This window comes from Tympanuchus pallidicinctus, unplaced genomic scaffold, assembly GCF_026119805.1.
Source record: "Tympanuchus pallidicinctus isolate F22 unplaced genomic scaffold, pur_lepc_1.0 scaffold1, whole genome shotgun sequence".
NCBI classification, from domain to species: Eukaryota; Metazoa; Chordata; class Aves; order Galliformes; family Phasianidae; genus Tympanuchus; species Tympanuchus pallidicinctus.
In genome coordinates, this window is record NW_026294618.1 from 27,206,912 (window position 1) to 27,232,279 (window position 25,368).

At 33.5% G+C, this 25,368-nt stretch overlaps 1 protein-coding gene across 9 annotated transcripts in view; it reads left to right on the top strand.

The window, feature by feature from the left end:
* The window catches only part of ADGRB3 (adhesion G protein-coupled receptor B3), a 458,265-nt gene that overhangs the window by 257,592 nt on the left and 175,305 nt on the right, over positions 1-25,368 (top strand). For all 9 annotated transcript variants that reach the window (XM_052690794.1, XM_052690547.1, XM_052690635.1 and 6 more), the window contains 2 exons: positions 7,012-7,114; positions 11,794-11,837. In XM_052690794.1, coding sequence (XP_052546754.1) covers positions 7,012-7,114; positions 11,794-11,837 — 147 coding nt within the window. The remainder of the gene's footprint in view (positions 1-7,011; positions 7,115-11,793; positions 11,838-25,368) is intronic.

Below are 25,368 nucleotides of genomic sequence, written 5' to 3' on the forward strand. Positions count from 1 at the left end.
TATTACATTTCTGGATGAACCCAAACAGCCATGACCATTTGTGCAAAGGTATTATGGGATTTTTTTTTCTATAATTATTTGAAATATATATGTAAATATTATGTTTCCTTCATGGTTATTTGTATTGTTTTTATGTATTATAGAGACAGCTTTTTTAACAAAGTGTATTCATTTCTGTTTTATTTAATCTACACTAAGATTGAAAAGGAAACATTCCCTTCAATATGTGGCTCAGGCCACATGTACTTGTACTTCACACTACTGTTAATCTGGTCACTACTTGTGTGCTTCATTGGTCTACTAATGTCTTTTTAACAGTAAAATTTTTATTTTGCCACACTATAGCGTTAATGAAGTCACAATAGAAAGGATAATAATTAGAAAACCATTGAATCACTTTTTCCTATTCTATTTCACCAAAACTTCAGGAGTCGAAACAAAGGCTGGAAAACCAAAAGTGTTGTCTTCGAATGTAATTTGACAAAAAAAGTACTAAGATAAAATAAACAAACAAGTAAGGTGCTGTACACTGAATATCTGCAATGTTAGGTATAGAAATCTCCCTGCAGCAGAGTACAGTGTGAAGAGTGGTGTCCTGGCAGGATACCTGGCAGCCTGGGAGAGCTGGCAAGAGCTATTTATGCCTAGGGCACAGTGACAGCTCATCCATTTCTGAAATATCAGTAAGCACTTTGCATTTGCTGTGCCAATCCCTGAAATTAGCCCCATATTAGAAAAACAAAACCAAATGGCTATCACACTTAGCTCTTTTTGGCAGAATTTGGAGAAATTCTGCCAGTCCTAAAAAAGCAGTGAGATGGCCATGTACCCAAGTACCTTTCAAACCTTTGCAGTTTAAACTCCAAACCACAATCATGCTTTTTCAGAATAGAAAGGCCAATGATTTTGATTTAAAGAAAATGAGTGTGAACTTTCAGATACTATGTATTTGCTTATATGAAAAGCCATTCCTTGCATTTATTTCATCCATAAGAAAAATGAGATTTTGAGCCTTACTATGTTTTCATTAGAATCAGAAGCATCCCAAGTAGAAGAAACAGGGACATTACAAATTACAGCAACTTAAGTACTCCGGGCCATGTTCACCATGTTCAAAAGTTCACTGTGGCTGCCAATTTGCTTTTATCTGTTCTACTTTCATCTGGTTGCTGATTTCTAAAGCAAAATTGACTGTTTCCCTGTACAATTCAGTTCATAGAGAGGTTTTGTGAGCTTCTAAAGCAAAATGATCTAATAATCTAAGTGTATATATTCATAAATGAAGTCTTTAGAAATTCAAATATGAAGATATCCCACTTTGCCTCTGAATATGTTCAGTATTACTTGAATCCAATTCTCAGTTGCCCAAGAAAAGGAAATGAGCGCTATTACTTTCTCTTATGTGCATGAATAAGAAATAAAAGTCATGATTAATTTATAATGTAAAAAATAAAAAATAAATAAAAAAAAAATCAACACCCTGGGTACCCGGAATATCATCTTTTTTAGGAGTATAGCACCTCAGTGCTTCCCTCTACTTCTTTAATATTAATAATGAAATTACAGTAAAACTTTTGCAGTTTACATCTCTTACCTATCAGGAAGAGAATCGTAGTGGATTACTTCACCCACAGTGATCATATTCAAAATTTGATCTTATGACCTTAAAATAGTGCACAATGTCCTCATGGACTGCGCAATTATGATCCACTTTGATGCGTTCAAACCATTTTAGTATTCATTCAAACATAACTCTGAATTGGAAAAAAAATGGCAACCATTTTTAGTGCTGAATTTGCACTGTTAGACTTTTCAGAAAAAAAAAAAGAATTAAAATGCAGGTTTTTCAGGAATCTTTGAGAGGGTGCTTTATCATTTTACACTTATTCAAGAACATGTATGAAATGGAGGCTGCCATACGATCCACATCCAAACATCTACATTTGGAAAAGTATTATTATTTTTTGCTTATGTTTTGAAATGAAAGATATTATCCAACATTTATTATTACTTATACTATTCTTTAATGTCAATAAATGTAATATTGTAACTATATTAATGCTGAATATAGTGAAATACTTCATAGAGCAAACAAATTTGAAGGGAATTAACATCATCTGTTTGTTTGATGTTATTTTTTTGTATGATGCCCAGAAATATGATAGCTGTGCACAATGTGTAAATTAAAACAACAACAACAACAAAAAGCCATTTTGGACATGAGATACTGCTCTAAGTAAAATGACAATTAATTTGCTAATGCTGGAAATGAAGATAGACAAAAAATGAACCAAGATAAATTAAGTAAGATGGGCTTGTGTTTGAGTTCAAGGGCCTTAATACAGTCCTACACCTTATACCGTAGGAACATGATAAAAAAGGTGACTTCTACTGGCAGTAAAACATCCAGAAAGCAATAGTGGTTCAGAGGGATTTCAGTCTCTTTTAAGAGGAATTAGGCTGGGAATAAAGTAAATGTTTGATGGAATTAAATTTACTTTCCATAGTTTTCAAAATATTAGAGGTGGCCCATTCCCATGTATTGATTAATACCAGGACTTTGAAGAGTGAAAATGAATGCATTTTTTGAATGAATTTGTCTACTTAATAAGTAAATAAAATAAAATAAGAATATTGTAATATCACTATATATCTTTAGAAGAAATCTTTTGAAGCACCTAACCACAGAGTTCCTGTCTAATACATAAGGGGTGTTCTGTGAATAAAATTAAGATTATATTTATCTGAGATGTGCTATACAATATATTTCACAAGCTCCAAAATCAACTGTTTTAGCATATGGACTTGATTTTTCTTGTTTTGACTGGCATAGAATCTCTTAACAATAAGCCTTGTATACACAGTATGTGATGAGAACTTGACAATTATATTAATTTAAAACTTTTTGGGAAAAGTCATTAATTCAAGTGGTATATGTTGATTATTAAAAGAATTTTGCTAGTACTATTTAACACAGAAGGCTAGGAAAGAGAAAGAAAAATACTTTGTTCTTCCTAACAAAAATATAATTATTTTCTTTCCACACACAAATAACAAACTACATCTTTTTCTACTTCCTAGTATACTTTGCTGTGTTGCTCTCCTATTGTAATGTAATACAGATATTTTCTTGATATTGAAATATTGAATATTTGGAGTATAACAAGCTACCTGTTATTTTTGTATATTTGCATCCCCAAACATGTAAATAACATTGTTGGATTAAAAAAAGAAAATGATTCCCAGTAAAATATGCAAAAACATAATGACTGTAGTTATAATTCTTTTCTTGAGCATTCTGAAGGAATATATCGGAGATTGCTATACAGTAAGATAGCTTTTAACTTTTCTTCCTAGAAATGAATCTTCTGTAGTAAAATTTTTCCTGACACTTATACAACCACCTTACTTTTCCTGCTATAAAATTCACTGATACGTTCCGTTTCCCCACATGAACCATCATTCCTAACATCCTCCTTTTGATGCTGTACATTTAAAAAAACTGTACACTTTCTTATGTCAGCCATTGTACTGGACCTAAGGAGTACCTCAAAAATAATTTACTGTGTGACATTACTGCTATAGAATCTGTATTATTTCTGTAATTAATATAATATTCACACAATGAACTATAATTTCCTTCATATTGTGTTGAGAAAGCAACATACCTTATTCATAAGTTCATTTTTAATTGGGCAGCACAGAGTCATTCCTAAAAGAAAAGAAAATTTAAATTTCATATCACTGTCACATAGAACAAATATATATACCCCGATATAAAAAACACCCTCAGGATATATACCCTGACAGAAAAACAGCTAAGTAATAAAATTTTATTAATGTTGTTATTAATTCAGATATGAAAAACACAAGGGAGGCTGCTTTGGAAGTTCTTCCTAAGACTTTGCTCAAGATAATCTTTGTTATCTTGAAACTTTAAGGATTTACTCAACTAAAGTTCCTGTCAAATTTAATATATTTTCTCAGCAATAAATTTCAAAACTTCACCCTGATGTGTGCCTTTCTGGAGAGCCGACAGGTCATCATCCTGTTCAAGTTCATTTCTCATTACAGATAGATTTTTTTGATGAAGGACAAAAAGACAGTGGTGAGGTCAGTCTCCATATTGTGCTTGCTCAGGAAGTGTGAAATAGATTTTATGCCATTTGCAACAAAAGAGGGATTGAGACCCACATATTGCACCTCTCAGGAAGTTTTGTACAATCTGATCATTTAAATTTCAGAGTAATTTTTCTTAGCACTAAGCAGTTTGTAAAAAATGGTCTTCAGCAAAAATACCACTGGGAGTGCACTAGTGGTTTTGAGATAAATTGTTGTGGCTGAATCGCTTTGAGCCAAATTCAGTATCATCTCATGTGTTATGTGGGTTTAGCATATACTTGCCAGATCACATCCTTCCAGGGACAAACTAAACAGATAATATAAAATATAAAAGGAGGCTTTCAGCCCAGGCAGAATAGCAGTGAGTAAAGCAGACTTCATAGCAATATATCTAGTTATATGTATTTTCTGATGAAACAAACTTACAGGGATTTTTGAGAACCTAAATGGTTAGGTAGGGTTTTTAATGAGATCAAGGCAAATTTAACGTTCCTAAACTACACTTTGCATCTGAAGTACTCTTTTGGATCTCACCCATCAGAACCATAACAAAACTAAATACAGCAAGGAAACATTTATCAATAACAAAGTTTGATCATGAACCAATATACTATTAGTATTTACTCTAGCGTACGTGAATTTTCAAAATGGATAAAATCTTTTTATGTCTAGTAAACCTTACTGCCACCTGTCATGGTCTGTAAAAGAAAATCAATTTTGTATTTATGTGGAGTTTTGTTTTTAATTATTCTTTTCTTGGGAATTTTTATAGGTATGCAGCTACTGTATGTATGTTAAGGCACAACCATTACTGCAGCTGTTCAGAATGAGAGTTTGCTAAACATTAAATGTTAGTCTGCTAGAGAGATATATTTTTTTGTCAATACTGAGTTCTTACAGTGCAACCAATGGAATTAAAGAAAGTAGAAAATGACATCCATTATATTTCCATTATTTGATTTAGCTGAGTAAAATTTAACTAGAATTTATATCTTTTCCCAGAAGAATCATTTCACTCCTTGTGCTAACTGTCTGCTGAGTTAAATTTCTATTACTGTAGACATGACAATTCCTGTTTCAATCCAGCATATGGAATCCTCTCTAAAATATCTTTTCTCTAGGGAAAATAAGTAATTAAAAAAAAAGAAAAAGAAAGAAAGAAAGAGTATAAGAATATTGAAAGTGACTTATAGTTACATCTAAAATATCTAGTTTGTTCTTTGATAACATCTACCTGTGAATATGCCTTTCTGTAGGATTTTATTCTTTCTGTGCCTCTCTACTGAATGCAGCATTATCACAGAATCACAGAATCACAGAATTGTAGGGGTTGGAAGGGACCTCCAGAGATCATCGAGTCCAACCCCCCTGCCAAAGCAGGTTCCCTATAGCAGGTCGCACAGGTAGGCATCCAGGCAGGTCTTGAACATCTCCAGAGAAGGAGACTCCACCACCTCCCTGGGCAGCCTGTTCCAGTGCTCCGTCACCTCACTGTAAAGAAGTTCTTGCGCACATTTGTGCGGAACTTCCTATGCTGCAGTTTCCGGCCGTTTCCCCTTGTCCTGTCTCCACTCACTACGGACGGAAAACAGTCCGTCCTCGCCATTCTGCCCTCCACACCTTAGATATTTATAGACCTGGATCAGGTCCCCTCTCAGTCTTCTTTTCTCAAGGCTGAACAGACCCAGTTCACTCAGCCTTTCTTCATATGAGAGATGCTCCAAGCCCTTCACCATCTTCGTGGCCCTCCGCTGGACTCTTTCCAAGAGATCCCTGTCTTTTTTGTACTGGGGAGCCCAGAACTGGATGCAGAACTCCAGATGAGCCATTACCAGGGCAGAGTAGAGACAGAACTCCAGATGAGCCATTACCAGGGCAGAGTAGAGAGGGAGGATCACCTCCCTCAACTGGCTGGCCACGCTCTTTTTAATGCATACCATATTCATAGGGAACACCATATTCAAAGGGAAAACACAATGGGAGTTGTTTTAAGCCTTGAGAGTTTTATAAGGAACATGAACATTATATCACCATATCTTTATACCTGTATTAACATAACCTTAACAATTCCCAGATTTTTCCTAGATAGGTAGCTAAAATCCGTTCTCATCCATGTTTTAAGTAAAAAGTGAGATACATTATGAATTAGGGAAATTAACATAAAAACATTATTTTGAATAAACTATACTGTAACATGAAACCAGTTCTAATCTGACTTATCCAGGAAAGACTGGTTTTATTTTATTTTATTTTATTTTATTTTATTTTATTTTATTTTATTTTATTTTATTTTTGTGGGATTTCAGTCAGAAGAAAACTGAAGTTTATTATTTAAATATATTTAGATGATGAAGTTGCCCACTCATATGCCAAATGAATGATTTTTCACAGTTGGAAACAAATAGTTTTTCTCATGAGTGCAGAATCAGCACTGCTGTAGGCTCTGCCACTGCACTCATCCATCTTCAAAATTTTACAGTTAATAGGTGGAAAAGAAGTCCAACACAGCTCTTAGAAAGAAAAATGGCTGTCTCTTGTAAGACCGAACTAGTTGGTCTACTTTGAGTTAAGTGAATGATATGCACTCACAAGTTGACAGAAGGTCTGTGTTATTGATGCATACTTCTAATTAGTAAATCATACTTTAATGTCTGCCATTTCTGCCACCACTGTTGTTTTTCAACCTTTACTGTGTCAGGTACAGGTAACGAGTGACAGATTTTACTATTTCTGAAAATATACATTTTCTCCATGAATATTTGACAACTGAAGTCATGTAAAATATCCATGAGACACTTCTTTGAATGTAATACCAACTACCTCATTTAGCATTATAAAGTTAAATCTTCAATTTTTACATGCTTGTTTTGTTTGTTTTTTTTCCCCCAGGAATTTTACAGTTGTTAATTCAAAAATTATTGTTGTTACTATACGACCTGAGCCTAAAACTACGGATTCATTCCTAGAGATAGAACTGGCACATCTGTCTAATGTAAGTACAAAGATAGTTGATATGACCTTCTATGAGTGTTATCAGGTCATATGAAAGAAAGGAGTGGGATAGGTTTAAATATTAAAAATTAAAACGAGTATAATTGCTAAAATTCAAACTTACTTTGAAAAGGGAGTATATACATTTCCTGCAGATGTGTATGCAAAGGAAAATTGTTCTGTGTGGTTTTGTAGGTTTTCTCCCAAACAGCATTTTCTATGGAAAACACTCCATTAACAGGTTGGATGGATAAAAAATTGAAAAATTAGTATTGCTCTACATACTTAATTTTTTGTTCCCAGCAAATGCCGTAGAGCTACATAGTGCTTTACTGCTTTGCTTTCATTATTTTATGCTGAAATGCCAGTTAGTACCTAACCTGTTGTAGCAGACTGAAAAAAATGTTCCCATTCCAATCTACCTTGCTTCTCTTACAAATGCTTGTGATTTTTGTGCAATTACTTTTAATTCTGTAATATTTCCATCTAATTTAGTGTTAAAAATGCTTTGAATATGAAAAAATCTAACTCTAGAAAAAAATAGTAATAGTTACTCTTTCTGCTTTTGACAGTTCTCAGCCAGAGGGAGAATAAAATATGGATTTTGCTGGAAATTTTTGTCACCTATAGTATCAAGGAAAGAACGTTTTGTAACAAAGTTGGAGAGAAGGCGTAGCAAATAAACTCTATTTATATCACAGACAATGTATTAGAATTTACTTTAAATAAAATCATAAAGAGATAATCATAAGACACGTTAATATATAATGAATTATTAATATAATTAATATAATTAATATAATTATTAATATATTATTAATTATTAATATAATTAATAGTAAGACATTGTTACTAGAGCTTTAGTAAATAGTACTGTTATGCAAAGGACTGTAAAGCTATGACAATTTTTTTCGTTATAAACAATTTCCCTAGGGATCACACAGTTACAAATCAGTTGCAGGAGTTTCCAGTGTTCATTCAGTAGCAATTTTGGACTAATGTCTCTGGGCAAAGGTATGATGAATGCTCTTTGACCCTAAGATCTTCAGTTTACATTTTACTCCAGGTTAGAAAAAACTGATTGTTTTGGCATCAGTGGTAATTATGACTCACCAGAAAAACTCTAATGCAGGGGACATAAGATTTTCTTCAGGAATAGTTAATAATGACTACAAGAGTATATTCAATTCTAAATAAGCCAAACTGTGTATATGTTATGGTAGGAACTACAAAAATATATTTAAAATAAAATAAAAAATCTAGGTTTTCTGACAAAATTAACTTATTTCAGGTTTATACATTCAAGAACATTTCAGAGAAATTTATTGCAAATTTTATGCAATATCAAGCAGCAAATTAAAAAAAGGAACATAAGCTGAACTGGCACCTACTTAAATTACTTCTCTGTAAGATTACAAGTTTGCTGATGAGAAATTGTGGCAATTCTGTTTTCAGGGTTCTCTACTGTTGTTCAATTTTAAGGTATTTTAGGGAGATAAGTTGGTGTTAGTTTTGTTTTGTTCTGAATCACTTTGAGTAAGTTATAGAGCAATATTTTCCAAGTTCTAAAAGCATGGAAATGAGATGAAACTCCATTATTACAAAAGGTCAGTTTAGAGACTCTGATTGTCACCTTGATTTGTAAACATTTTGGTAAGAGAAATTAATGAGTATTGCATGCGTCTTGACAAGACAAAAAGTCAATAACATTGCCAACAGCTATCAGAGCCAGTTCTTTTGAACTTAGGCTCCTTTTTTTTCCCTATAATTTGATCCAGAGAAACATCAGATATTTGCAACAAACTCCCAGTCCTTAAGTGTACATAATATATTTATGTAAAGTATCAACCCATCTGGATGTAGTAGCTGAATGGGCAGATGCAGTGACAAAATCTTGATCTACACATTCTGAGCATGGAAACCAATAATACAATTTTAATGTCTTTAAATATTTGGAGATTCTTTTCAAGGCATAGCCTCCATTGTGTGACTTCATTTAAAAAATAAGACTGTCTCTACACAGAAATATTGTTCAGGTGTTTATTATCTTTCCTTATATTAAAATTAGAGTTTAGCTAGTTGTGATACATCACAATGGAGCAAATGTTGTATTTCAGATACAGAAATTAAAATAAAACTATTATTTCTGTATCCTTAGAATTTGAACATTATATAATAATGTCTCAATGATTAATCACAATGTCAATTAAATTGGCTAATTATTTAACAGAAAATAAAATACAGACATTTTCTTTCATCAGATTTTTTTTTTTTTTTTTTTTTTTTTTTTTTTTTTTTTTTTTTTGTACTTGTATTTATGTTTGTTTTTTGAATGGCTCTTGTTTTTTTCTTTTCGGGCCTTTGTTCTTGAAATTTTATCCATTATACAGAGCAGTTCATTTTAAAATGGATTTAATGACTAGTTTTTAAGCATCCTCTGAAGTTGCCTATCAATATATATAATATACCCATATTTGTTGATTTACCTCCCCATTCAAGATTGCATTAAGTGGATAAGATATGAAAAAAAGATGTGTAAATGCAGTCAGTTAATAAGAGTTACTGTCTTTACTTCAAAATAACATTAAAATATTCATGTTTCCAAAATTTGTTACTGTTGCTTTGTTTTATAACAGAAGTAGCCAATTGAATAATAGAAAGAGAGGACATGGAAGAAGTGTAAATCGGAGATTCACGTGCTATTTAGAATATAACTCATAAGCTAAAATATAATATTTGTGGATAGTGAAGGTATGAGTTTCAATGTGTTATTTACAGAAGAGTCATGTTATCTAAATATGCATTTGATAATATTTCTCCACTACTTTGAGTAATGAGACTCAAAAGACATCTTTTTAAAAATCTCACAACTCAGACAAAAGCCTTGTTTGCTGCAGAGATAATAAGAACTCTCACCTTCTTCTAGCACTGAATTTTTCTCCAAGGACTCTGAAGTAACAAGCCAGCAGTAGTGTAGGACATGAAATTTTCAATGAGACTGAAAACTCTGGCTACAAAACACAGTTGGCATTGTACTGCACAGCTGTCAAAGTTGCCAATCACGTCTCAAAGGTTCAGTTTTACATGCCAGGCAGAGTTATATATGTATGCACGCTCACATACATACGTCTATTTTTGACATTTCCAAGTCCTGTACTGAAGTGTTTAAATCAATACTGCAGCAGTCATAAACCTTAATGGACACAGGAGCTGCTTCCTTTGCTTCAGCTAAGTAATTAACTGGCAAGAGCTGCGATGAATGATTGCTGCCTTAGCAGAAATGTATGGCTGTTAAAGGTAGCTCAATGACAGCAGTGCGAGAAGGCTTTGCCTAGATAGCGGGTTCAGGATAAAGAAGAAAATAGGAAGACAGCCTAGGTCCTTGCAGAGCTTGAAGGATAGTTGAACAGGGTATGAAAAGAAATTAATTTTCCATGTGTGGCAGAACAAATCCACATACATAACCTTATTAAAGGACAGCAGTAATACTTATCCTGTTTTCATGATTCTGTTTAATAACTGCAATGGCCTAACGTAATCTTTTTCTTTTTCTTTTTTTTTAATTTGAATGGGTTTTAAACAGAGCGAAATGTGGTCTGATATCAGCTGAGTTTATTTCAGCTTTCTGCAATGACTTCTATTTCCATGTGCTTTTGAGGTTTTTTAATAATGTACTTCTCTTTTTTGTCCTGTATTTTTGTCCTGTCTCTTTTTTCAGGGTTTTTCGTTTGTTTGTTTTTGGATTTTTATTTTTATTATTATTTTTTTTATTATTATTATTTCTACCCACACTATGGGACCAGCTAGCATAAACTGTACGATACCTGCTTTTGGGTCTCAGATGTGCAATGTCATACTGCAATTTAGTTATGAGTACTTTTCAAAAAATTAATAGCTATGTCTGTTTGTAAATAGAATTTCTTCACCCAGACTTAGGATACAAATTAATATAATTGGTAAAAAAATAAAATAATAGTTATGCATGATCATTTGTTAAGATTTGATAAAGGAATTTTTTTCAAGATTAGGGATGAAGTGTGAATTTTAATTTTGTCCCAACTCTTCATGAGTAATAATAAAGATAATTCAATTACCTAAAACATTAAAACATTACCCAGAATGTAATGATGTGTAATGATCCTAAATTCCCAATCAACTCAAATCTGCTATTGACTTCAAAGAGATAGGAACTGGGATTGTGAAGTTGAAGAAGAAAAAAAAGATTTTGAGCAAAAATCTCTGCTAATACTCAAGTGACAAAAGTATGAAGGGGTCATCTGAAATATTGCTCAATATTTACTTAGTGTTTTTGAAGTTATTACTGGTTTAACGTCCATGTGCCCTGTAGTTGCGATCTGTAGCTCTGCTTCTAAACACACCCAGAAACGTTCATTCAAGTTGTCTTTCAACAGATTAATTATCTCATATTTCAATTGTACTGATGCTTACAAAATGGAAAAATTTAGGCTTGCCTTACCTAAGAGAGAATACAGTGACACTCAGCGGTTTAAAAGTGTTTTAAATATTCGAAAAGAAATAACCTTTTGCAATTTCAATGGCATCAAGTCATCAGAACATAAAGGCGATCTTACAGAAAGAGATCCAAATAAATGTTTAGGTCAAGCATGATCAATTTCTTTGAATATCAATAACTAATGTGCTTCTTTGTTTGTTTTTCAGGGCACATTGAATCCATATTGTGTGCTGTGGGACGATTCAAGAACGTAAGTGATAAATGTTTGCTTTTATGACTTTTATGACTATGGCTGAAATATTTATAACACCTAATAATATTTAAATACACACTCAGTGAAAGGATTGGTGTGAGGACAGGTACAATCATCCATCGGTAGAGTGGAAGTACTGGGTTCTCCAGTCACAAGGCTTCCTTTCTGAGGTTATTCATATTGAAATAATACAAAATCTCACCAGGAACAGGTTACTCATGTAGTGATGTTTCAATCTGCCCTTTCAAGACTAAAATGAGGATGTCTGAGAGCTGTAGTTCTGTGATGGCAGTTGCTGAGCAACAGACAAGTGGATAACTGATCAAACAGGTGTCAAAGGAAAGCTCCCATTTCTGTTCCTGCAGGGAGAAATATCATTTTCAATGGTGAAACCCACAGCAATCTTCATTTCAGTTGGAGCAAATGTTCATATGTAACTTAATAAAATAATGGCTGTATACTAGGTAGTGAAAGCTTGATAGCAGTTGTCTGCTACCTTTTAGCGTGTTCCTTCTTCAGTGAAACAGAAATGGCTCTGTAGAGAGGTAAAATAGTAAAATCAGTGTGTTTTAGATAAAAATCCAAGTTTACACAGTTGTAATTTACTTCATTAATGTTTCACAGTAAATCTCCCATTAAAGTCAAGGTGAACTTTGGCTAAATACAGATTAAATGTTTCAAAAAAGGATTCCTGTGTGATTGCTGTAACAATTTTTAAAAATATGTATTTCTTGTCCAGGTCTATGATCTATGTTACATTTTTACAGAGCCTTTTTCATTGCTAGAAGCTGCATGCCTGTGAATTTGATAGTGCTTTTGTTCTTTAGTCTGAGTTCAAATCAGTACACTGATGACTAACATGATAGCTTTGAACTTTGATATAAGCCATCAAATATTCGCAATATCTTCTACCAGTAAATTCTTAATGGATGTGAGTATCATATGTTTTATACATGTATTTGTGTTATTTTATAAGAATGCTCTTATCTGAGCAAATAGCAAGAACAAAATGCTACTTTCTTCCTCTGTCTCTTATGGAAAGGATCATATTAGCAGTGGGGGCAATGGATGATCTTTTTTTTTTTTTTTTTTTTTTTGAACCGTTGTGGGTTTTTTTATATTCTGTAGCATTTGACTGGTATTTACTCCAGAATATGTCTGAATTCATATTCTGATACTGCATGTTTATTAAGAAAAATCCATAATGTTGAATTTATCATTCATAAATCTCAAACAATTCAATATGTGGCAGACTATGCAATTGGGTTCTTGGTGGTTTTGCTTTTATTTTTCCACTTCTAAAGCCTCGGGAATTAGACAGTGTCAACAACAGGCAACCAGATTTGATAGATTGATGTCCTCATCCATGTTGCAGATCCACAGAGCTGTGCTTGCATCCTTCCAAACCGGGTGATTTTTGCATAACCAGATTTTGGCAAGCATTTTGGAAATAATCCAACAAAAGTACTCTGCTTTTAGTTGAAGGTTCCTAACTAAGCAGTAACTCTATGCTAACATATTTTTTAATTAAATGCTTTTCAGCCAGGAGTATCCTCTAATGGTTTTTGCCACCTTTATATGCATGTCTTCATTTGCACAAGCAGCAAGTTCACATTCAGTAAACAGTAGTTTTCTCTACTGATCTTGTCAGCATAATACTTCTCCAATAGAAAGGAAAGCTTTGTTTACCTGTTTTTTGGGCATGCTTGATAGTAGATTGACTACTAATTAGCAATTCCTTATCATCTGTCCATAAAGTGAGTTCTGAGTCTAGGAGCTTCTTGATCATACCAGATCTTCAAATCCCTCCTCCCGCCTTTGTCGTCCATGACTATTTGGTCACTCCAAATTTGGCACAAGCAGTTTTAGTTCATTGATTCTATGAAACTGAGTGATTTTTTCCCTGTGATGATGTTTTATAGGATTTTTCACTTATCAAACTTGTATCATCTCCATACACAGTTGGACAAATATGTGTACAGTATCAAGACAGTGCAACTAAAGAATAAATTTTATGTCATGTGCTCCAAAGAAGAATTTCAAATCTGCTTATTTGTTATGTAGTTAGAGTTGATTCTCTCATATATATATAATATATGTATGTATGGCATATCTGTCCATGTTAATTGCAACCAATCTGTTTATGAGTTCAGATATTTCCTCAAGTATTCCAGCTTCTCTATATGAAATGCTAGAATCAGTGCTATGAAATGTGATGTTTTGTTTTTTGGTTTTTGTTTTTCCTTGAAAGTCTGAATTCCATTTGTTTCAGACAGTATACTTCTAAATGCTGTCCTTTAATAAATTCTTAGGATACTGAATTCTCTTCCTTTCAGTGTAGGAGAAAATACTGGGGATATTTGTAAATGACAATTTAAGGAGAAATAACTTATTTCCTTTGACCAAGTCAAAGAAAAAATCACTGAAGAGTTGCACCTTTTCTGGTTTGCATTCCATGGCATGAACGAGCCATTGGTGTCAGGAACTGTTTGTGATACAATAATCTCAATCTGTCAAGAGAAAGAAAAGAAATTGATCAGGTTCTAGGTATGACTTTTCACAGAATCATAGTATCATGGAATATCTGAAGTGCGAATGGATCTATAAGAATCATCAGGTCTAACTCCTGGCTTCATACCAGACTACCCTAAACTCAGACCATATTTCTGAGAGCATTGTCCAGACACTTCATGAACAAGCTCAGTGTCATGATTGCTTTTGGTTGTACCTAAAAACGGTTTCTGAATTTTTTTCTCCTTTTCGTCCTGCGTCTCTAAAAAAATAAGGAAGGAAGAGGAGGGCAGTGGTGAGAGTCTCAACCAGCAAAGAATCCACTGGTCAGAGAACTTACATCCTCAGGACCAGCCTTTCAGTTTTTGATTTATAGGAGATCCTTGAGGACAACTTTTCAGCCTCCTAGAAGCAACCCATGCCCCCTGATCTGCCAACTCAGTGCGGTGTGTGTTACTCACAGCCTTTCCTGCTTCAACTCTACCATCCTGCTTAAGAAAATATCCGTGGGCTGAAGAGCTGAGTCCCAGCATCTCTATGTTTAATTCTACTGTTCTTTCTATGTGCTTGTGAGCACACCACATCTAAATCTTAGCCATATAACTATCATTGTTTGTTTGTTTTTCCTTTCCTTGTTTTATTTCATGTAAGTCTGGGTAAGGCTATGTAAACCCAGGGGTTTGAAGAATATGCATGGATACCTTTCCATTTAAAAGATATCATATAGTGTGGCAGTTTTGTAGGCTGTCTGAATTGCTCTTCTGAGCTTAGTTGCATTCTCTAATGCACGAATCTATGGCCGTAACATATGAAGTCCTAGAACACAAGAAAATCTGCCGGTGAGCTATTCCTTTGTCTTAGCAGATCCAGCATGTGGATGCATGACTGGCTGCAGAATTTATGACTCAGTAAGCTGGATACTTGGTAACATGGTACTGATCATGACAAGTTTCATCCTCACATGCAACACCAGCAAACACCAACAACACGAGGTTGTGGAAGGTGCGGTGTACAGAAATCACTGGAATGAGATAGCACCTCACATGGGGGTTTCAATGATCACTGACTATTTAGTAAAACAATGCAGCTGGTTTGTTCTTTTCAGAGCATGCTAGACATAATGCAAGCACATGTGCTCTCTGTAGGAAAGTATCAGTGGTAGCCAATGCACTCCATAGCTGTTTGTGGTGCGACGTAACATTTTAACACTAAGTAAAGAAAAGGCTTTTAGGATTCTGGGGCTCTTTTCTGCCAGTTGCTACAGAAGGATGTTATAACAGTATGACAGCCTTTTATTTGTCCATATGTGTACTCATAGCAGTTTGTGCCTGCTGAATATAAAGTTGGCAGTAGTACAATGCAATCTTAGTTTAGGGTAAGTGAAAGGTCTGTTTTATATTTTTTTCCTATTGCCATACAAATTTACACTTCTGGTGATTTGCAACCCTTAAGTTACGTAAAACCATGAATACCTACATATGAGAAATGAGAAAATGTATCAACTTACATAACTTTGGTAATTCACTCCGTACTTATATTAAAGCATTCTCCATTAAAAAGAGGATTTAAAATGTTTAAATTATTTTTTAAAAAAAAAAATCTCCAAGAGCTTTTTATTCATTTTCCCCTGTTTTTCCTGGTAGATTTGGCTACAATTATGTAGAAGTTGTGTGCAAAGGAATTCATTCAGTGCAAAGAGAAGTTTACTGGCTAATTGTAATTTTCTCATAGATTTGCTTACAGGGTAGAATGCAGCTGTTGTACAATGTAGCTTGCACACATACCAACAAAATAACTTTTGTATCTTGTTGCCTCATGATAAAATTGACAGGGAATGCAAATCAGCTTTGTTTTTCTTTATTGCTTTTTCTAAACTACCATGATGAAGTGTTATTCTTTGCTTGGCCTGGACTTACAAGCCTTTGCAAAAAATCGTGGAATCATAGAATCTTTGAGATTGAAAAGAGCTCAAATATCTTCTAGTCCAACCATCAGCCCATCACCACCATATTCATTAAGCCATGTCCCTAAATGCCACATCTACATGTTTCTTGAATGCCAACCGGGACAGTGACTCCACCACCTACCTGGGCAGCCTGTTCCAGTGCATTCAACTCTCTTTTTACCTAGTAGCCAATGTGAACCTCTCCTGCTCTTTAGATTGTTACTTAGTTGCTAGTAACTAGCTACTATCCTGTTGCTAGTTATGTGGGAGAAGGGATCAACACCCACCTTGCTACAGTTTCCTCTCATGTAGTTGTAGAAAGCAATAAGAACTCTCCTAAACTTCCTCTTCTCCAAACTAAATAATCGCAGTTCCCTCAGCCACTTTCCACCATCTGAATATAACTCCATTCACCACCACTCTTCGCGTCCAGCCTTTCTTTTTTTTTTTACCCAGCGAAGAGTACACCTGTCTAAGCCATGAACTGCCAAAAGCAGTTATCTTTAAGATGACTACATACAACTCAGGTCAAAATGTCTGAAGGTGGTAATCTAATAATTAGAATACCAAAAGTCAGAGTTCCCTTCTTGAAATACGAATTGTAATGCCTCCTTACTTTACAGTCACAGTGTTTTGTTCACCAGGAAGATATGGAGGAAATAATAGATTTTTCTGTAATTACAATAGAAAACTAATGAGAGTAATTCATGTAGGTATAAGCATACCATCTGAGGCTTTGTTTTTTCTATTAGCATCAGAAAATTTACCTTCTGTGCTAGCTTCTATGCTTTCATTTGTGAAATATAATGAAAGAATTAATACTAATGAACTTACTCAAATCATAAATACATTCTGGAGAATCCACTTTTATAAAGAGTTATATGTATGGGGTCTATGTAGTTTTTTTTAGTCTTGCATACAAAATTGAAAGAATCATATTACTTTTTGTCATAACTATACGGAATGAGAAGGCTGTTCCAAAATCCCCTGCAGACAACTAAAATGTTTTGACTGATTTGAATCAGATCAGATCAGGGGACAAGTCACATAAAAACTCTATCAAAAAAAGTTTAAATTTACAGACTGATAAGATTATACTGCAATTCGGGTGTACTCAGTGCTGAAATACGTAGATAGCACATGATATAAAGTGAAGTGTTTTTATGTTCAAAAAAGAGTCAAACCAGATTTTTCTTTGCTTAAGTCACATAGAAAATGAATCATTATATACATGGGAGGAATTTATAATTTAGTTCTTTTTTATAACACTGCTCTTTGCTAACACCTACACTGCAATGAGCAGGCTTACATGACCTGCGGAGATTTATAGCAAAAAATGGAAATTGAATTAATTCTTGATAATAAGTTCACTTTCTTTTGAATTTCTGCTGAGTGATTAATCAAACCCATTTGTTGAGAATTCAATTGCTATTTTTTGCTTCTATGTAAATACGGATTTCCAGAAACTAAAAATAGCGGGTTTTTTTTTTTTTTTTTTTTTTAATAGTAAGCATTTAGGATTCTGAAATGTGAATAAAAAGAACTAGTGGTTGTATTTTCATAATCAATTTTAAATATTTGATTTGTATCTTTGACATTTTAGTATATAATGAGGGCAGAAGATAATTAACTAGTCTGAATATGGTTTACAACAGCAAATAATTTGATCATACTTTGTTTTTGTATCTATGTTTCCATAAAAAGTCATGGACGCTACCAAGTCAAATAAAATACAATCTTTGTTTTCCTTGTAATACCTCAAAAAGGAATGCAGCAAATGGGATCTGCAAATCCATCATGTGCTGGACTTTGACTGATTGTTGTAAGGGAAAACTGTTTAAAATCAGTTCAGCTTTGAAAAGCACATATGATGATTAAAGCTGAGAAAGTTTCTCAACCTTTCTCACACCATACAACTCTTATAGTTCATCACGTGTAGATGTCAAAGCAACTTACAACAAGGTTGATATTGCCTTCACTCATTTAAAGATAGGGGGGAAAAAACAGGACAAAGTTGTTTGTCTGATGTCACCCAAAACCCAAGCAGAGTTCGAGCTCCAAACTCCCAAGCCTTAACTGAGAAAACTGATTACCATTTTCCTGTTGCGATGCAGGAAGGTTAAATATCTTTATATATATATATTCCTCTGGGTTTTTTTTAATTTTTTTTTTTCATTTATTAAGATGAGACATGACAGTCCTGAAGAATTTATTTCTGTTTATCTGACAGAGGTAGGACCATAGAACTAAAGGTCTTTGTATTATGACGTACTTAAACAAATACGAAATCTTCTCGAGTTAAACCAAGAAGATGAAAAATCAGGGAAATCTTATGTATCCATATGAGAAAAAGCTGCGTACATCTGTCGTTTTCTCCTTTCCCTTTGAGAATAGCAGAAGAGATCATGTACATAAATTTCTTATAGGCAAATCATACTGTATGCGGTTTTCAGCAGATACACACTCACTATTTTAAAATTTATTTACAGTCAGTACAACAAAGACAGAATTTCAGGTGGTCTAAATAGAAGTAATATGAATATGAAGTATAATAAAAGACATTTTTGGCCATTTACAGTTTGTGGAATTACTTGTCTTTACTTCCAAATGTATGCATATAACTCTAATTGAAATGTATTCTCTCTGATACTAAAGAATCATATAATTCACCAAAACTTGGCTGTCTTTCTAAAAGAACAGTGTTTTCATGTCAAAATGATCTTAAAATAAATATATGGAGTGTAAAGAGATGTAGTTTGAAATGCACCTAAGATGGGGTTCCCCCCAATTGTTACTGTATTGTCAACACTGAAATCATATCTGACTGATAAACCTAAAATTCCACCACAAAAAAATGTCAAGCACACATCAGGTTAAGGTCTGCGATATTTATCAAATGCTGTCACAAGTATATATCTTCCATGCTGTATCAGCATCTCACTGATACAGGTATCTGAATATGTTAGTTAGGCCTTTGCTATATATCTGTGCCATATTTGATCAAGGTAAGCAGTCAGTAAAAACTCTTTCCGGAGCAGTCACTAGAGGGAAGCAAAGACCTTCATGTGCCTATTCATGACGTCAATCGCTGTCCTTAAGTCCTCACTGGCAAAAATCTGGTCAATATTCAGTGTAGAATTTTGGTGATGGGTTATTTAGTGGAAAGTCACACATAGGGTGGAGAAAAAAAAAGATGAAATAAATCTGTGTGTGTGGTTGACTTCCATAGACTATTGTAATTAACTGCTATTTTCATGAATTTTGAGAATTTGAATACAGAGAAGAATCTCAGTGCAGTGTAAATAAAGATGAGTTTAAGCCTTTCATACTTTGAAACATCCCAGTATTCACAGAGATGCACTGTAATATTTCTAGCATAGTAGCTGTACATTTTGTCACTGATGTGTGGCAAAACCTACAAGAAAATATACCAGTTTCTGGAGATGTTCTTTGTTGATGTTTCATTAGTTATCCCTGCTTGCATTCCTGGATGTGAGGCTCTGAATCTCCTCCAATCTCAACAGTTCTGTTTACACTGAGTAAAAGAATCAAGAGGAAAATTTGTTAAATGGGCTTCTCATCATGCTTTCCATTTCTTCATGGAGAAATCATAAAGTGCATTTGAACATCTTTGTCTTTCCCTTTGTAAGGGGTTATATTGGAGTTTGCTTTAGTATATACTCTACTGCTACTGTATTTCATTAATCTCTGTCCAGATTACTGAGAGCACAAGTCATCCCTCTCTCATACAAGCTGGGATGTTTGAAGTCCTTTAGAATAGAGACAATGGAGGCCAACATTACATTTTCAGACAGTTCATTAAAGAAATATACCCAGTATGAACTGAATTTTTCCATAAAATTGAAAGTCTTGGAAACAAGCTTAAAATATTTAAAATAATGTTTTGTTTTTTAATCAGTTGAATTATAAATATTTTTAAGATATTAAGGACATTAAATATAATACCCCTTAATATGAATAAAATAGGTTTTATTAATATTATATTATGTTTGATGGCTAGACATTAATAAGAGTATTGCAAATATATGTCAGGATTTTAAAAAGTTTTAAATGGAAGGAAATATACTAGATAAACAGCTCCAAGCAAGGTAATTAAACAAAAATATTCTTGCATTGAATAGCTGCTGTATTGTGGCAGAATAGATTTTTAGCTGAAAGCATATTTTTGGGATGATATTTTATGTTATCATCGTTTTCTCTGATACTCTTGAGTAAGAGATTTCCTGCATAGCTAGTTAACTAAGTATAATAACATATCAAGCTCATGTGCTGGGGATATCATCCTGTAGTACATGCTATTACTCTAAGTAATAGATTATATATTATGTTTATGATTCCCAGCGCTACTTGTTATCCTACTTATGTAATTTCTGGTGGTTATCTTCTCCCATATATCTCCCAATTACTCTCTGGAAATATTGCAAAATATTTATTCTTTCAATTAAATAATTATCTTTGCATATATCAAAAATAGGAATCAAAATGTCATCACATTTCTATCAGTTCATTCTCTAACATAGGTATATTCTTGATGTCAAGTCTACCAACAGATCCTTTGAGGATCTAGGCTTAAATAGTATGCTGGACTGAGAACCCAAAGCCAGAATCCCTCCAAGATAATTGGCACAAATACAGGAGTCCTGGACTTAGATGACAATAATTAAGGGATTGTATACTCTGATTTATACAGCAATGCAGAACCAGAAAAACGGAGTCACACATAATGAATTTAGTTTGTTTGCGAACTTATCATGTAAAGAGTACATTATTTTGACAGTACTTATGTACTTATGCTACATAAGTGCAATTTTGACTGTTATGTAGATATATCCAATTAATTTTTACAATTTTGAGGGCACTTTCTTTGATATCTTCTCAATTTTGAAATTATTCACAAAAAGAACCTATGATTTTGATACAGTATTAAAATAGATTAACATAGGAAATGGCAAATATCAGACAATAACACACCAAAAAAGGAAAGACTTCCTTAAAACAAAGTAGAATTCACATGAATGACCCCCGCATTTAGGCAGTGTAATATGCAGCTCACACAAGCATTCTGAAATGAGAGATATAGTCAGTAGTATTCAAGAGATGGTTTAATGTCTTTTTAAGCAGGTTATACTCAAGAAGTTGTAGGAAAAAGTCAACACTTTTTTTTTTTTTTTTTAAATGCATATCACTCATTCTTCCCTTGTCTTCTCTCCTTTTTTTCTTGTGTGTCAATAGTCAAGCATCCAGTGTTTTCAGTACTCCAGTTGTTCATGTACCCATACACACACACAGATACTTTATCATTTAATATACATGAGCTGATTAAAACTTTTGAGCAAGAAACCTTATAAAATTTTTTTGCAACCCCCTGTTGTACCAACAAATACATGAAACATCCTTTTCTTCATTCTACTACACAGCAGAGTATGCTTTAAAAGCACAGTATGCATTTACCTGATGATAGATTCTACATGCTCTTAATGTTTTTTACATTAGAGAACAGATGAAACAGCATTACTTAATGTGAATTACACTGTATTTTCCATTATGAATGCAGAAGTAAAACAATGCTGGATTTGTCTTAATTATTTTTCTAATAAAATAATAAATATAGAAGTACCTTATTATCACAATAAGTGAGTATTTCAGCTAACATGAGAGAGTACTAAGTGTTGTAACTATCCACTAGAATTACACACTCTTCTGCAACATGGAAAATATCTAGCACTTGGAAGAGACCTCCCCATCTTCTTTGCTTCACTCTTATCTTCTTGCAAAAGTGAACATCATTTTTATGTCTTTTTCTGGAACCACAAAAGACCAGTATATATGTGCACAAATAACTAAGACTGATCATACACATCAAAATCCCAGATGAAAAGTGTCACTATTTCATCACGTATTCTCAGAAGAGCAAAGGTATCGCTTGTACAGACATTTGTGGGCAAGAAGCAGGGAGGACGTAGAAAGGTGGGAAGGTGTTTTCTAATACATTCTGGTATATGTGAAGTTCCTGTTATATACTGGGCATGCTATTTCAGAGATACTCCTCTTTCAGAACATTTCTGTGTTACTGCCAGCTCCAACTGTTATCCAAATGTCATTTTATGACCTATATAACCTTTTATTTTTTCCTACTTTGTCTAAACTTATGCATTGCAGTTTATTTTGATTAATGCAATTGTTTCTGAGAGAATACACAAAAATAAAAGAACACCCAGGTCAGTATTTTGGGGATGTGAACAAGCTTCTGATACTATTTTTAGCAGATTTCCAAGCATAGGTCATCACTATCCAAGCTCAACAACCTCTCAGATGGTGTTTTTACTATTTTCTCATCTGGATTTTTTTCTTTGTTTATATATTTGTCTATTTGTTTAGTTTTGTTTAAGAGGAGACATTTTAGAAATGCAAACTGTGGAAACTGTGAAAATGATATCTTCCTGAAAAGAGAATTTCATGTATTTGACAGCTTCTTTTTTTCCTTTTTTTGAACCGCAGCAAGTTTAGTGCAGTATTAAGCAGTTCTCCTTTTTCAGTCTCTGCCAGAGGAAAAAAATATATACTATTTATCCCTTCATACAGGCAAAGAATCAGTCAGGCTAAATATTCTGGCTGTATGGTTTCTCTGCTGTATTTTCTTAATAATGAAGAGTTTTGAAATTTATGAAGTAGAAAATCTAGTCTGATTGTGCCTGATGACACAAATAATGAAGACAAACTTCTGATTTATTAATAACAATTGTACCTCACTACTTTTGATTGCCTCTTAATACAGTTCCTAAAGACTAAAAGCTCAGAAATAGCCTTTCAACTGTCTATTATTCTTAATATAAATGAGAATGTTTTCTAAACTTTAAAAATTAGAATAGAATGGGTCACATCACATTCCCATTGATCTTGTGCTTACTCATGTATTGAGACTAATTTAACAAGACAGAAAGTACTTGTGAATACAAAGTAGAACCAATTTAGGTGCAAACATCCTGTTTGTAGGGATTACCTGTGTCAGCTGACAGCATTATGTTGTAAGAAAACTAATGAAGAATAAAAAAAACTTTCATGAATTGTGCCTTATAAATAATTTAAAAAACAAACAAACAAACAACTGGTTTTCGGTACCTTGAACTGAATAATTCCACAATTAAGGCTATCAAGTTTGGGTTCTGTTTACTCTCATTTATCTCTCAGACCACATGTCTTAGCCCCTTCTTCAAGATGCTGTACAGGTCATAAATTCTCCATTAGATCACCATTAGATCACTTTTTTAAAAATTACATTTTATGCAGTCTTTCCAGAAGGATGTGTAAAAGTAACAATATATATCTTTGAGAGATATTTGCCATTTACAATAACATAATCAGTGAAACATGTGGAAACTTCCAAACACTTACTTGAGTGTTAAAAAGGCAATGAATAACATAAGGATACTAATTATTTCCAGAAAAACAAACATAAAAACAAACTTTAAAAAAACCTGTTCTAATTACTAAGTAATTCAATATTTTCTTATTCTGCTCTTGGGCACACAGTTAACTTAATTCAGACTTTATGCTTTTAGTACTCTAGACTATGTACTTTGTATATCAATCTCTTTAGATATTTACATGTAGATTAATTTTTAAATGCTTCTGTTTTTGTCTTGCTCACCAGCTGGGTGAAAATGCTGTAACTGTCAGAAAATATGTCAATGACAGGTTTTTTTTGTTTGTTTTCATTTGGTTTGTTTTTTCGTATCTATGAAAAATAGAGATTACCTCTTATCTATAATTCTTAGTGGAAAAAAATGTAAAACAGAACCCCAGTGTAGCAAAGTAGGATGTACTCTGCTTATTTCTATAAGTAGCTCCATTATCTTCAGTCTATGTGAGTTTAGCTTGATATTTCCACACTAAACAAGTGTGCCTGTCAAATTCTTGGCAGTTTTTGTCTCCCATAATTTAAGTTCTTGCTTTAATGAACTGAAAGTCTCTTTCTTATCTATGTGCTAAAAGAAAACTTAGGTAGGTTGTTATATATTTAAAGCCAAGAATATTCCTCTCTTAAAATGTTTGTCTCAAGAAAGCACAGAGAGCAACGATACAAGTCATACAAAACCTTGGGAATCTGATCTGGTATAAGAAGTCCTATGTGTGGTTATAAGGAAGTAGTTTAATTTTGGATGTTGTTATAACAGATCTGCTTTCACAGGAAATCAGGTATTTCTAATAGTCTTACTGCTTATCATGGACTTCAGTTGTGGTTTTACTTGTACATTTCTTTTCTCAGTAAGGCTACAGAAGAACCATATAGAAGCCTTTAACAAATCCTAAATTCATCAATAGATGCAATGAAGAATTTAATACACCAAAACTCCATGCTCGAATAAAAACACTACTAATACAGAATGGTGTTATATTTTCATATTCTCATTCAGTGACATAGGATGAGTTTATGAGTTACAATAAGCAACAAGCAGACTATTCTAACTACAGGCTGTAAAAGTTCAATCAGGGATCTGGAAGTCAGACTAATCTTGGCCTATTGGTCATTTTCGTAGTTGGAGTGAACTGCCAGTATTGATGAAGATGCACCAGCACTGTACAACATGTGATTCCTCTACTGCTCAAGTTGTGCATTTTCTCTGGTTGATTCTTCTTATCCGTAAGAGGTCTGGGGGGGCTAAAAGAAATACTTACTACTATTAAGGTGATAATGATATCATAACACCTATCAGGTTAAAAAAATAAATCAAGACTGCTTTAAAAATAAGAAGGAAAAAAAAAAAAAAAGAAAAAAAAGAAAGAAAAAAAAAATAAATAGATGTGCTTCTTTGGCTTCCAGAGTGGTAATAAAGTAAGGAGAGAACAGAGCTGGATGTTGAACCCAAAGCTTCTGAATCCATGATACATCTCTTTCATAATGTGAGTGACCCTTTAGTAATCTCTACAAATGTCCTTCAAAGAGAGTTCCCATGTTTTCCCACACAAGAAGAAAGGCGTCATCACTTGGTTAGGATTCGTATCCCTCATTGCCATTTCCTGGCCATATAAATCATATATTTATGTGCAGAC